Source organism: Maniola hyperantus, chromosome 8 (assembly GCF_902806685.2).
Source record: "Maniola hyperantus chromosome 8, iAphHyp1.2, whole genome shotgun sequence".
Taxonomy (NCBI): domain Eukaryota; kingdom Metazoa; phylum Arthropoda; class Insecta; order Lepidoptera; family Nymphalidae; genus Maniola; species Maniola hyperantus.
Window position 1 is genome coordinate 4,305,788 of NC_048543.1, and position 15,922 is coordinate 4,321,709.

Below are 15,922 nucleotides of genomic sequence, written 5' to 3' on the forward strand. Positions count from 1 at the left end.
CTTAACTAAAACACGAAAGAAACAGTTTAAAAAAGTATCTGTTAAAAAGAACAGTCGAAACAGAAGCAATTGAATTTTCAAGAAAGCAGAAAGTATTTTTTTTATTACAAAAGTTTTTTTTTATTACAAAAGTTGCAATGCCAGATTTGACTAACAGTAAATCCTTATACCTGCGTAGTTTCTGCACCTTAAAAACGATTCATGATGCTACCAGCAGTGTTGCTACTTTAATGTGGTCTGAAAACATCAGCTGCAGCGGAAGGAATAAAACAGTATCTTGTCTTCATTAATCTACTAGAGAAGAAACAAAGTATTCTCGAAATTGTTGAAGAATTGACTTTGTGGTCTGATAATTGTGTCGGTCATAATCGGAGCATGATAATCGTTATGGCTTACTTATGATTATTATAAGGATTACCACACTAAAAGGTGATAAATCACAAGCTTTATGCTAAAATGCAACATGTACCTACGTGGAGTAAGATGTAATCCATGCACAAATAGAAAAAAAGGGAACAGCTGAAAACAATGCAGATTACTAAACTAAGAGATTGGTCACAGTTTACAAGAACATGCGAAGGAAACAAAACTTTTTGATAAGTTTGATTTGGCACTACAACTTATTTTTAAAGACCACATCCCTTTACAAAGGTGATATATCAGGACCGGTGATATATCAGGACAGAACGGCGGGGATTTTCAGATTTCGGAATATATTACCTGGCTACAACTAACGCAATAATGCTGGGTGTTATTATTTTATAAAAACTACTTTAAAGAAGACTTTTTGTATTTCATTAGTATGTTATAGGTACATATAAACTTAAAATTCTTCCCCGCTTTCGCCCAATATACGACATAATGAGAAACCATTATCCACTGTAAAATATAACCAACTTTTGCAGTAGGTACCTGCTGACCTCCATTCTTACTTTACGTACCTAATCATTATAAGGAAAATCAGGCTATGTTGGCATGTTTTAGCTATATTGATGTAACCGTCATGTATGCAATTCCACAAAAAATGTTTGGCCCACTGTAGGTTTCTAATTACTTTGTAATTTTTTTTCCAATTTTTGGCCGTTGTTTTTAATTAATGGGCTTTATTTGTGAATTTGTAAATGTTATTTTCATTCATTCAGAAGTCACAAGGTTTACACGGATGCAATGGTCAGACTATCGGGCGAATGCAATTATTATGTTTCAGATCTAACTAATCAGTTTCAGAAACATCTGATAGGTACATTGTTGCTATCTCACAAAACTCCTAAATGATTTTTGTGAGCTAACTACTGTGGTCTTTTGTCCGAATATTACTTATGTATAATCAGTTAATACGTATTATGAAATATTAAGTAATAGATCCGACTTTTATTTCAAATTTGTAATAGTAAAAATTGCAGCCATAAAGTCGGTTTACAACTTATGCACACAATTTTTTAGCACAGTTACGAATATTACCAGCATAAAGTCGCATATCGTCCATTTTGAAGAAATTGTGAGTTTATATTTTATTTATTAATGATAAAGTATTTCTAGTAATGGTTAATGATAGCTACAGTTAAGAGTTAAATATTACAAAAACAACTGAAATTGTATCTCTAGTTGTTTAGAAATTATGACCCGATTTCCCTAGCATTTTTGTTTTGGCTCTCCTGAAAAGTAGCAAAAATCCACATCCGACCTTATGATACTAGAGTCGAGTTATATTAGTATTTTTGTTGTTTTAATAATAATTATTAAAACAACAAAAATAGCCGATTATAAGATTGTGATATGTCTGATTATTATTATAAAATATGAAGAAAATTTAACTTGAATAATAATAATAGGTACAGATTAATAATGGTAGAACGTAAGTGATATTAATAAAAGCAATAATAATAATTATTTGTTTAATATTTTTATCTTTCAAAGGAAAGGTATCATTTGTATAAAACTTAACAATAGCAAATTCTTTCTGAGGATGTAAACTAAGCGATATTGCTGCACTTACTGAAAACAAAAAAAAATTGGTCTTTAAGATTTAAAAGCGGCGAATAAGTAAAATAATTTTCAGATGTAATAATTATGTAATACTAACGTCGTTCTTGTACTTTTTTGCGACAAGATTCTTGTGGTGGTCGGGGAAACGCATGTCAAGCTCAGAGGGTGGTTCTGGAGGGCAGCTGAACATATGCTCTCCATCACACATGCATCGCTGTGAAAGCTGGTACTCGCGGCTAAAGGCAGCCGTGTTCTCAAAATCACTGATGCAACCTTGTTCTTCTGGAAGGTGAAACGGTAGATCACTATTTCTTTTCATGGTATTAAAGTGGCTGTTACGTAGGCTTGTTATGAAAAGTTTTAAAGGGTTATAAGTTCCTAGCCAAAGTGAAGTCGAAATCATTTTACTTACCAGTGTAGCCGACTGGACAAGGGTTTGGAGGGTTACAATAAGCAGGGAGGACTGCATCAGTTTTGACCATCTGCCTGTTAGGCATCATTCCAGAGGGCTGCAAACGCTGCTCACCCTCGCCCGCTCCACCGGTTACGTATTGATGGCCCCACAATGAACTGCGAATAAAGAGTAAGCAACGCTCAACAAAGCTGTGGAGGTCCGGGGCAAGCACCTCTGATTTTTTGGAGTTTCTGAAATAGCAAATTATTTCGCTCCCCTGTAAAGTTGCTAATTTTGACTTACGTGGTGCGACGATAAGTAGACTGTGCAATATCATATTAAACGAGTAATGTGGCTAATTCCATTGTACACAATCTCTAAACTAAACTAAAATGGCACGTCTAAATCTATTGCTATCCCTTTCATAATGTTGCTTGCGGAAAAGGATGGCACTAAATTTAGACCTGTTAATTTAGTTTAGTTTAGAGATTGTGTACAAGAGAATTGGCCCCACTATTTGTATAGGCTTAGATAAATTCTTTTATATAAAGGGCTTCGTAGGACGATAGCAAGTGGGCCGAGTATTGACACTACCTCGTTAAAACCCACACTATGATGCTTAATTATTTTAAGTGCTTGACTTTTATGTAACTTCTGCAAACATTTTAATATTCTAAGTACTATTTACTGGACTCGTTTTTATATAAGCTTAGTCATTGAGTTAGGTGTTTATCATTTACTGTTAAAAAATATTACACGTACCTACTAATATTATATTTACTAGAAGACGGAGAAAACGTTTGAATGAAAAAAAAAACAATCTTCTCAAGAAACTAAACTCACATTCAATTACTAGTTTACATGAAGAACTGCAATCATTTAATGCATGGCTCTACCAAATACGAGCTCTATTCATTTGATCCGGTAGATATCGCCTAGCTAGAAGACAAAAGTGAAGAGAAATCTTCTGGGCTCACACTGAGTGCTGAGCGCACTCTACCTTAGGAAGTATCATCAATCATACTCACTAGGTTTGATTTTTTATAGTAAATTGCTTACCCTGAGATATGTTGTGGCCGTATGGTAATAATTAAATGCGGCAACGGTGAAAGATGTTTATTGAGAGCCGACTTATGATCTACTCTTCCTTATGGACTAACAATACCAATAAAGAAATCTTACATACTATTGTCTTAATCGTATTGCCTAACTACTTAACCCACATAATTTTGCATCACCTCTCTTTCAATCCGATGTGCAGGCAACCTACTTCGATATATTGAAGAGTTGCATTTTTTAGGTTACAGCTAATATGAACATGCTACGTTTAAACTGACAATTCGTACATATTACAACTCCCCTGAAAATGTATGCGGTTACCCCTCCCCTTAAAAGAAAAAAAATGTTAGACGCTACATCGAATCAGAAGAAAAGATGATGACAATCACAAAAATAAAATCTAATGCTAAATAAAATTAAAATTATGTAAGGAAACATTTTTTTTAGTTACTTCCTGTGCTTAAAGTGCAATTTATCTTATCTCTTACTTCGTATGGGCATACTTTCAACCTTACTTATAACTAGAAAAATCATAATCTATTAAGTGCACAGTCAAGGATTTAACTTTTACAAAAGTTTCGAAAAATCTCATCATAATAAAATAATCTCAAAATAGCATCATAGGTATTAGATATGTATAAGCTGAGGTATCGATTTCACAAATCAACTTCAAAAGATTCTTTGACCTATCAAATCGTCGTCATCATAAGTATGCAGCTGTCGTATAGCATCGTCGTAAGACGGTAAATATAAGGTTTCTATTCTATAACCCATAATAATACCTATTATGAAGTAAACATCTCAGGTATTCATATTTCCTGGACAGTCAACTCAAAATAAACCTCTCCTAGTCTTCATCTTCCTTTCAAGTTACTTCTTCACATAATACAAATAAATAAACAAATGAACAAACGCGGCGCGTACTCTCCTAATTAATATTTAACATAACATGCTTGCGAGTATTTTTCATAACACTTATAATCTTCATCAAACTTATTTCTTTCAATAAGTATTTCACTAACATTCAACTTTTCATAAAAATTCTAGGTCTTTCACTAACACCAGCGCGGTAGATAATGATCAAGAGTCTAGACAAATATATAGTTGAATGAGGAGGTACTAAATATGCGCAAAACATCGCGTTTAAACAAATAAATAACAATCATCTTCCTACGTCAGTATGTCTCAATCCCAAAATAAATATTGTATATTTTATACCTATAGCACTTCTACAGCCGAAGGGTGATCAAGCCTTTGGTTTGCAGAGTCCTAATTTGTTCAAGCCGGGTATAGTCTTATATCGTCAAAACTTGCACGAAACTAGACGAGAAACGTAGGGGAAGAAATTCTCCTTATTTCATATTCATTTCCTTGTATTTGCAAATTGCATCTCGAGCAAAACCATTGTCTCGTATAACAATACAAAATGTTCGGGTATGCGTGTGTCGTTGACCACGCGATGACACCGTTATAATTCTACGTACAAAATTAAATTATCTACCCAAAAAAAAATTACAATACCTACACATTCTACCTATTTGCCCATTACGAGAGATAAATTGCACTTACTTTAACTGTTAGCGACGCATTTTATCAATCAATTTCGTGACCGCCGTGTAGTCGCCGTCGTCGTCAGGACTGGTTTTGGTCATCAGGTCCGGAGGTCTGGAGCCTGCGCCTCTTCTTTACTGCATCTTAATGGGCAGGGATTAACCCTGGACTCCTCGAACTGGGCCGGGAATACCCTGGACACCTCCTAGTTGTGGCCGGGATAACCCTGGACGCACGATGATGCTGAGCCGATCAATGAAGCTTGAGATGTCTTCTGTTCATTATGGATTCATTTTTGGGCTTATTTCTTGATGTTAGTGTTTTTTGATTTTTAATACAGGACGTGGAATTATTTTCTTCTTTTTGTTCTAATTGAGTCTTGAATCTTGATATTCTTTAGAAAATTGTGTAGTCTTCATCTTGATCGGTGCCCAGCCGGTGCACGCACTTAGATTAGGCATGCACCGACTGGCAAGGGTCGCCATGAGATATGTTGTGGCCGTATGGTAATAATTAAATGCGGCAACGGTGAAAGATGTTTATTGAGAGCCGACTTATGATCTACTCTTCCTTATGGACTAACAATACCAATAAAGAAATCTTACATACTATTGTCTTAATCGTATTGCCTAACTACTTAACCCACATAATTTTGCATCACCTCTCTTTCAATCCGATGTGCAGGCAACCTACTTCGATATATTGAAGAGTTGCATTTTTTAGGTTACAGCTAATATGAACATGCTACGTTTAAACTGACAATTCGTACATATTACAACCCAAATATCTATCCAGGACCAAGGGCTTAACGTGCTCTCCAAGGCCCGGAGAATATGAAAAAGTTAAATTTGGACCTCCAATCCAATTTGAGTTAACGCAATCGAATGATATTATCATCATCATCGACCCAACGCCAGCTCACTACTGACCACGGATCTCCTCTCAGAATGAGAAGGGCAAGAAGCTATAGTTCACCACTCTGACCAATTTCGGATCTTTGGCATGCAGGTTTCCTTACAAAAATTTCCTTCACTGAGAGCAAGTGATATTTAATTGTATAAAACACACATAACTTGGAAAAGTTAGAGGTGCGTGCCCGGGATCGAAACCTGGATATCCCGAATATTAGGACAATCACTTAACTTCTAGGCTATTACAGCTTTTTGTCGTAACTAAGCCACTCGTTCACTCCTGTTGGCAAGTAAAAAAGACTTACCTGTGCTGCAGGTACTCTTGGTCGCGCAGGCTCGGGCTGGGGTTGCCGTTGATCAGCGAGTCGTAGTCGAGCTGCTCGTGCTCCAGCTCTTTGCTGGCTCGGGCCATCAGCGCTAGGTGCCTCTCGTTCGACGGGAATTCGAGGTACGTTGACGCTGCGTCGTTGAAATCCTTGCCCATACGCTCGACGACCTCACGAAGCAAAGCTTCCGTTAAAATAGGCTCCTGGGAAAATTTGCTCAGTTAAACATCTAGATACATCTAGTACACAAGATAACGGGAACAACCATGGTGGAATCCACCATTACAATTTTCGCTAATCTTCTTGGTGGTCCAGTAGTGACTAGTGGCAATAAATGCTATCTAGTACTGTGCAGGTCTATTGTGTGAAGAGCCAGAGTCCACGAAAATTTTCGATATTAGTAATCAGCTAGTTCTCTATGCAGATACACCCTTGTCAAGCAAACTTCGTCATCATCATCATCGTCATCAACCGATGGACGTCCACTGCTGGGTATAGATCTCTTGTAGGGATTTCCACATACCACGGTCTTGCACCGCCTGAATCCAGCGGCTCCCTGCGATTCGTCTGATGTCGTCAGTCCACCTAGTGGGGGTCTTCCAACGCTGTGACTTCCGGTGTGAGGTTGCCATTCCAGCACCTTGGGACCCCAACGTCTACCGGTTTTACGAACTATGTGCCCTGCTCATTGCCACTTCAGGTCACGTAGATCGTATCAATTTTGACATTATATCCGTTCATTGGAATTTGCTTGAATTAAGTTAAAAAACATGTTCGCACATGGAGATCTAACATTTTAAATTAACTGATAGCCATAGCAAGAAGGAATAATTAATTTAAATAGTCACAGAGGTTACATTATGCATGAATACAAACCTTTTCCCCAATAGAACCATGGGGGATATAGCCCATCGCCCCGACGATGCTTATTGCCATAACCAAAAGTCCTTGATGGCCCATGGCGGATCTATTAACAGAAATTAACTATGATCAATATTCAAATGTTCTATCGGTACTTTTCTATGATTTACATAGCTTTCGCCTCAGAAATCAGTATGTTTGATTTCTTCACCTCAGCCATTTTGAATTTCCATTATCACATGGTGGGTATAATCATATAGGCTATGGTTAAGTCGCGTTCACTGTATTAAAAAATTAAGTTTATTGCATCCAAGCACAATTTTTGTCAGTGATAACGTCGAAAAAAATCGTACCACGGCATATAAACATTTACTGCACCAAAGGAACTGCCAATGCGTTGCCGGCTGTTCAAGAATTTTGTTGATACGCCCTATAATATGACGAATTCTATGTCAAAATCCAGCCATATTAAAATATTTGTTGCGAGATATTTGGCAAAAAATGTAACGGTTCATAAATAAGTCGGTTCATAAATAAACGTGGAACCAAAGCATGTGAATGCATTGTCAATAAATTTTAAAGTCCCCAATTTGCAATGCGCACTGTTTTATTATTTTGACCCCGTCAATTACGATTTTTATTAATGGAACTAATCGCAAGCATTTGTCATAATAAAATAATCGTCGACAAAAGAATCTGGCAAAAAAACAATGCTTCGCGATTATTCATTGTTACCTTAGAAACATGACCAATTGTTCAGTTTTTTGCTAAGATTTTTTATTAGTAGTTAGCATTTTATTAGCGTACAATGATGCAAATCAATCAAGCTCTACAAGTTACATGACATTACATTATTGTGAGATGTTTTTCTTTATAAAAACTATCAAGTTACAAGTGGGAGTCTGACTGGAGCCATATCAGTACAAAATCTTGAAGTTAATTAGCCATGAACATATTACTTATTATACAGGATGTTATTTTGAGTGACGTAAAAACTAAAATTGTTAAAGAAAGGATTTGTCCAGGAATCGTCATGGCGTTGATTTTACGGAAATGAAAACTGCAATGAAAGATTTATAAGAAAAATATAGATAAATAGGTAAGTACACATTACAGTACATTCAGACCAATATACTAACATCACAACAACAATACAACATAACAATACACCATCAATTCTAAAACATGGTTTTATAACATGTTATTAGTTTAAAATATTTTTCATCATCATCATCTTAACCCGCTCCCTTACACCGTCCAGTGATGATATGCAGTTCTATCGTTTGTGTTGTTTTCGCTTGCACATGATTATTAATTATTATTAGACACTGATAATTAATTATTATATTATTTTTGTATTTCTTTTTCTTTTGTGTACTAAGTGATTAATAAATAAATTCTAATTCTAACCCACCGGCGGCCTATTTAACTAGGTACCTATTGGTCTTGTCTCAGAATGTAGGGTTAAGGCCAAGGAGTCCAAGTAGGTGCGGATTGGCAAACTTCACACGTCTCTGAGAACATTGCATAGAACTCTAAGCCATGCAGGTTTCCTCGCAATATTTTACTTCACTTAACTCCGAAAAGTTAGAGATTGAGGCCCGGGATCGGACCCCTGACGAGACAAAGGTCTCTTGTTGGGACTTCCACACGCCACGCTCTTGCGTCGCCTGAATCCAACGACTCACTGCGACTCGTCTGATGTAGTCCGTCCACCTAGTGGGGGTCTTCCGACACTGCGTCTTGCAGCCTTTATATATTTTAGGTCTATGAAATCTGAGTGAGGAACCCTGATTCTGCTTCAATCGAACGTAACTTGACGTAGGTGTAGCGATTAAGATGCTATCAAAATGTTTTGGTGTTCGCCTAGGTCGGCTTCCTTTGAGACGTTTATATTTGCATTATAATTGATTCGTATTAATTAGAATATACAAAACCTATATTGTTCTTTTACGATCGCTATAAACCTGCGTTTAGAATTCGCTCAGGACGGTAAAGTTGTGGAAAAGTGAAAAAATAGAAATATAAAGATTTTTTATTCAAATAAAATTTTGTTCAGCAGAAACAATTATTGGAATAAACAAATAGGGAGAATTCTATAGAGCGAACTCTGACTTTGCTTAGACTTAAGACAGAGTTAAAACGAGACAGAGGTATATCTCTCAGACAAATCTGTCTCGATTCAACTCAATCTTAAGTCTGAGCAAAGTGTAAGTGCGCTCTATAGAGACTAAGTTACAGTCTTAAGATTCATCCACAAAGGTTTTTAAAGAAAAAGCCCCTACACTTTTAACGATGGATTGTAAATTTTACTTTTATGTGTTAAGTAATACAATTTATTTTTAATGAAGATGTAAAAACGGGCAGTATACAAGCAATATACCTTCATAATAGTGTTGACAACTGCTGCGCGGGCGGAGGACGCACGGCTACCGCCCACGGGCGGCGCCCGCGCATCTTTCGCAGACTAACTACTTACAGAACTTTTGTACAAGTTAGGGCAGTTTGCACCAAAATAACTTATAAGGCTTCAATATAACTGAAGCTACGCAAAAATAATATGATGGCAATAATACAAGTAGACATAAGACTTAAACGTCAAATGGGTCAAGCTAAATATTTATTTCGAAACTTAGGTTCCAATATTGACTTGATGTTCGAACGCGATTTATACAAGTTTCGCCGCGCTAGTGTGCTTTGACCTTGACATATGAAAAAAAATGAGTATCGTTCGAGTAGAAGTATGACCACGTATGACTATTGTTCAAAATGACATACCTATCTCGGAAAAATTACTGAGGTTTTTAGCCTGCAGATTAACGTAGTAACGTACAATAATCTATAGGTACTAATATTATAAAGAGGTAAAGTTTGTAAGTTTATTTGTAGGGGCTAATCTCTAGAACTACTGAACCGATTTTGAAACTCTTTCACCAGTAGAATGCTACATTATTCCTGAGTGACATACCTACATAAGTTATATATATATATATATATATATATATATATATATATATATATATATATATATTTTAATTAGAGATACCCACGAAAGTTGTAATAAGCTACCAGTGCGAAGTCATGGGCGGATCGCTAGTCTTCAATAAATTGAAAATTACCTGAAGAAATTAAAAAATATGACAACGGAGAGTTTTCTTAACTCTTAAAATGTCAAAAAAACCTTTTTTACTTTATTCAAAAGTAGTCAAAACTTAGAGGGCGGGTAGATTTAAAACAAATGGGCATCCTAACCAATTACAATCCGGGTATCTTTAAAGCCGCTTATAGTAAGGCTTCTATATTTTAATATTTTTCTCTGTCACTATCTAATCTATCCATAGAAAGTTTGAATGAACGCCAGTGAATGGACAGCGCCATTGCAACGATCGTTTTAGCTCACGAGCAATACAAACCAGTCGTATCTTATCGCTAAAGCCTCATTCAATGGAGTGACATTGGCAAATCTCGGCTTTACGTCTTTTGATAAATTTAATGTTACGCCTTCGTGTAAAGGATCTAGTACACAATGGCCTTAATGCGTTTGTCAAGTGTCGGCCAATGTTACAGAACTGCTCCAAGATCATATTATTTTAATGTTTGTACCTACAAAAAACCAGCCAAGTGCGAGTCGGGCCTCACTCTTTTAGTATTCCCACTTTTAGGTCCCCAATAAGAAATGATTTTTGGAAATTCCATCCCGACGCAGTTAAAATATAGGGGATGAAGTTTGTATGGAAGTCAAGTTATACCTATATTTATGAAAATTGGCATTTGGGCTTTCGTGTTTCAAGATTTTTGGAATTTCTATCCCCTCACTGATTTTAAAAAATTCGCTGAAATAAAAAACGGAAGCTGGGGCAGGTCAGTTAGTATTTTTTACATTCGTGTCCTGATGTAGCCAGCCTCCTTGTCAAAGTTGTTCTTAGTACACGGTTCCTAGTAGACGGGAAGGGTCGCCGTTGAACGGGAATAGAGAACAACGGGATAAATTTTTAATAATTTTATTCAATTCTCGCTGTAACCGTTAACAGGAACACGGTTAACGGGGACAATGGGACTACACGGACGTATTCCTGAACTTCGACATTGACTTTTTGGACGATATCGGGACGTTGTTCAAATTTCTGAAAGGTTCATTATGCATGACTGGATTTATACACGTTTATCTTAAGACCCACTTGTTTGGAAGAATCAATCAGTCCTACGTCATACCGACCTACCTATCTTATACCTGCCTACTATCAATTTATTATTTCAAAAAGTAATACATTTAATACACCCTAATGAAATTACGTGGGGTGATTATAGATCCATTAATATTCATGAACAACAATAAAGACCAAAACGGTCATGTCTGTACGGTAGCTAGTACCTACCTAGCTACTTTGATTTTCTCAGATTCCCTTTAGGTACCTACCTATTCAAAGACTCTCCAAGAAATTCCCTTGGTAAATCAGACAAGTTTTTCTTATTCCTATACAAGTTAGGTTGTAGCTGTGATAGCTAGTGGTTAGGACGTCCGCCTTCTAATCGGAGGTCGGAGGTTCGATCCCGGGCACGCACCTCAAACTTTTTGGAGCTATGTGCGTTTTAAGTAGTTGAATATCTAGTAGTAGTAGTAGTGCTTTAGCGGTGAAGGAAAATTTCGTGAGGAAACCAAACAAAATAGGAAATGATTTTGTAGAACTCTCAGGAGAGAGTTTTACATAATGTTCTCAAAGGTATCTCCCAATCCGCACATGGCCACCGTGGTAGACTATGGCCAAAACCCTTCTCACTCTGAGAGGAGAGCCGTGCTCTGTAGTGAGGCGGCGATGATGATGATCATGATGATTATGATACGAGTAGTGCTTGACTACGATCACACCTGGTGGTAAGTGAAGATGCAGTCTAAGATGGTAGCGGGCTAACCTGGAAGGGATATATGGCCATTTCACTAAAATCCAGGTCGGTTTCTACGCGGTATCGCACGGGAACAAAATGGCTTGGCGGCACGGCCGCGCAGGATGGTTACTGCCCACGGCCGTAGCCTCCCACCAGACCAGACCAGAGACCACTAGAACAGGGAGCCACTGGACTTAGGCGGTGGCGCTTGGGTGGCGCAAAACCGTAGCATTTGGAAGTCCTTACAAGAGATGATCCAGTTGTTGACGTCTATCGGTTGACGACAACGAACGTAGCGTGGGGCGCTCTCCAGCACGATGGACTGATGATAAGGGTGGCAGGAAGCGACTGGATGAGGAAAGTTGAGAAAGAGTGGTGTCGCTCACTAAGATATTAAGATGTTTAGGATAATCTAAAAGACCAGGAGCTCCCGCATTTTTTAAAGTTGCGGTTTAATATAACGACGTAGACAAATTTGCAGGTTCTTCTTAGTTATGTAAAATATATCTTACGCTAGATCTGTCAAATTAAAATTGAATTAAACATTGACAGTCGCTCCGTCATCATTAACAGCGGAGGCGGAGTTAATTATAGGGGCTTTACACACTGTTTACCAGCGCATTTCTAGCGTCACTGCACGCGAGTATGCTCGAGCACCTTTACTTTAGTATCAAATACCTATCGCCCTTGTTTATTATCTAATTTAAATTTAAAGCTAGTCTAAATATATAAAAGGAAAAGGTGACTGACGGACTGACTGATCTATCAACGCACAGCTCAAACTACTGGACAGATTGGACTGAAATTTGGCATGCAGTTTGGCATGCAGATAGCTATTATGACGTAGACATCCGTCATCCGCTAAGAAAGGATTATTGAAAATTCAACCCGCAAAGGGGTAAAAAATAGAGGTTTGAAAGACCACACGGATGAAGTCGCGGGCATAAGCTTGCTAATACATTATTATAAACATAGACTGCCAAAATCATAACCCTTCCTTTTGGCTTTGCCGTAGTCAGGTAAAAAATCCAAGACAGAAGAAGAAAATCTTTATAAACGTATATTTTCTATTCAATTTTATAATAATTAAAGTTGTTCAATGCCAAAGAGGTCGAACGCATCAATCAATAAGCTCGCTTGCATCGGGCGCAGAATCGGTCAGCCCAGATTTACCTGGAAAGGGATGGGACCTACCCCCCAGGTTCTGAGCAAAGGGGGATGTAGAGTGCAATCGATACAGCGTTGCATTCGCTAGCCTTGTCACCCTTTGCATGTTAACGGAGTAGTCCTTCCACCCCATTTTCACCCCCTAGGAGGGGGTGAACTTGCAGCTCTCGTATTATGTGGTATATAGATAGCTACCTATAACTTTGCCCGGACGACCTTGAGACTGTAGATGAATTCTTGATAGTCAAAATCGATTTTGTAGTGAGCATGGACGTCACAAGGTTTTATTTTAGATAGGTACTTAGTAGAGGTAGTTAATTTGTGAAAGTGTGGATGTTTGGATGTTTGTTACTCAACCACGCAAAAGCTATTGGACGGATTTGGCTGAAATTTAGAATGGAGATAGATTATACCCTGGATTAACACATTTTTATCCCGGAAAATCAAAGAGTTCCCGCGGGATATTGAAAGATGTAAATCCACGCGGACTAAGTCGCGGGCATTAGCTATAGAATAACAATAGACAGGTAACATACTCGCTTCACGATTATCGGTGGCAATAGGTACAAAGATAACATCAGGATTTTGTATGTCACGTATCGCTGACGCCAAACAAAAATTTATCAAGATCGATGCTATAGTGGTATTACCATAAACGAAATTTAGCCTTAAAATGTCGATTGACTAAACTTAGCTACTTACCTCGAAAATATTAACAACATTAGATTTATTTGAAATCTCTAGCTAAAACAAGTTACCAAAATAGTTTCTGTTTTAGAGCAGTTAGTACCAAAAAGCATAGGCATCATTTTATTCTTTCATCAATTCTCTCTGATAAGCTCGCTTAGATAATACACAGCTTCTGACAAGATAAGATGAACGTATATACAAGTGTGAAACTGGGACGAGCTATTACAAAAACCAAGTAAGTACCTATGCATCAAACGTAGTTAATTTGTTTCATCAATTCTGATTACGTAAGAAAATAATTAATTGGAGTAAGCAAATCGAAAAATATTGCTACAACGCATGAGGCTCTACTGCGCAGACTCCAACCTGTTGCGCCCTATGGCTCTGAACTAAAAATAGCTAAAAATTTCCGCACATATTATTACGTAACATTATTTATTTAATATATCAAAATGGCAAATTGCAAACAGATCGCACATACGAGTAGCAGGCAAAATAAAGTGGACATGGATACGAAAATATAGGAAATAAATTATAGTAACACCAAATATGTATAATACATAGTATAAATTTAGAGCAAAATAGATGTATATAATAAAGAAATTAAAGAATATGAGGACAATAATAATAGAAAGACTCTTACGTTTTCAAAAATACGAAGGGTGGCTGCGTCACAATACTAACCAGTGACGCCAGGCGACGCGTGGCTACTGGCTAAGGTCACCTTCGCCGGTACCACCAAAACAAAAACAAATAAAACCACAGTCACAACACTAAATATATAAAACAAAGTGTATTTACGTTATAATATACAATTACTTACATAAGTCAGAAATTGTGTTGGAAGAATAGATAAAAAGCGTCCATTTGATAATATTCAAAATCTGACTTACTTGCAGTCTGACCAAACTCGCTATTATAATAATCAACGCCACGGCAAGGTACATGCACTTGTTTTTTACTGACTAGTTTTCCCGGGGCACTATTTGGTTTGAAATGTGTACTCACCGGAAGGTTAACACCAGCGGAGTGGGCCACTGTGGCAGGTCCTGCCGGATCGATCGCCCAGCGCATGCGTCCTCTGGGATTCTTCATTCTACGCAGGAGTATTCTGAAATTCACTAACAGTCATTTGAGGCGCCATTTCCATGGACAAGAGAATCGCAACGAGCCCAACCTACTGTTGGACTAGGAGCCAGCGTGTGCCAGACCTTCGTTATTTAATATAAGCTGAAAGTTTATCTGCGAATTGTCCTCAACACAGGGAGGAACGATCAGCGACTGTACACCGAAATCTCCGAGATTACTGAACCGATTTGCGTAGTTTATTTTTTAATTGATAGAGAAACTTTTTAAAAAATTGGATTACAACTCCTCAATCCTGATGCTGCACGGGATCTGATGACCTAAACTGATGGGATTTAGAAACTGTCGGTTATAAATTTATATTGGAGGGTAGGTACCTCCAATATAAATTTATAACTGTAACAAGTAATGACTGTCGTTGAAATCGAGGATCCAACTCCTCAACCCTGATTCTGTGAGGAATTACAATCCTAAATCGTAGTGATCCCACGGGACTTTTAATAATAATACGAAATTTTGTACAGACATACCTTGCGTCCTGGGGACGGGCTACTACGCATAGGTTACTTTTCGTCCTGGAAAATCAAAAGTTCCCATGGGATTTTTAAAAACTTAAATCCACGCGGGCGAAGCCGCAGGCATCAGCTAGTATTATATATTTTGTTACAAAAACTGATTAGTGCCATCTATTTCGTATAAGAAGTACTTCATACAAATACGTACAAAGCTGACGTCAATTAAAAGCCTTAGTAGTATCACCTGCTATTCTTACTCTCTGTCGTAGTGCCACACATAAACACAAGATGGCGTTGGAAACAAAATAAACTCTACTAGAACCAGGAGTATCTAATTTTTCTAGAAAAATAGTAACATAACATATTAAGGCCATTGCATTCGCTAATGACAGTTGCCGTTTCACCTTGAAACTAGCAATTTTTGTTTTGGCGTTTGGTTTTGGCGCAATTTATTGACATTTGATCAGCTGATACTAATTACTAACACGCACT

General features: G+C 37.5%; 1 protein-coding gene across 9 annotated transcripts in view; it reads right to left on the bottom strand.

Annotated features, from left to right (window-relative positions):
- 7B2 (Secretogranin_V domain-containing protein 7B2) overlaps nucleotides 1-14,859 on the bottom strand; it is a 29,957-nt gene extending 15,098 nt beyond the window's left edge. Inside the window, exons 1-8 of one of the 9 annotated variants that reach the window (XR_011237032.1) lie at nucleotides 14,653-14,853; nucleotides 14,473-14,553; nucleotides 7,104-7,194; nucleotides 6,207-6,430; nucleotides 2,399-2,556; nucleotides 2,084-2,268; nucleotides 1,935-1,995; nucleotides 1,866-1,896 (exon numbers count right to left, since the gene is read on the bottom strand). Coding sequence is in view for 7 of the 9 variants with exons in the window: in XM_069500340.1 (XP_069356441.1) it covers nucleotides 2,084-2,268; nucleotides 2,399-2,556; nucleotides 6,207-6,430; nucleotides 7,104-7,187 (651 nt within the window). In the remaining 2 variants the exon portion in view is untranslated. Of the gene's footprint in view, nucleotides 1-1,746; nucleotides 1,996-2,083; nucleotides 2,269-2,398; nucleotides 2,557-6,206; nucleotides 6,431-7,103; nucleotides 7,195-14,472; nucleotides 14,567-14,652 lie in introns of those variants that run through there. The other 8 variants (XR_011237031.1, XM_069500340.1, XM_034970938.2 and 5 more) reach the window with 8 other exon arrangements.
- Nucleotides 14,860-15,922: the final 1,063 nt, after the last annotated feature.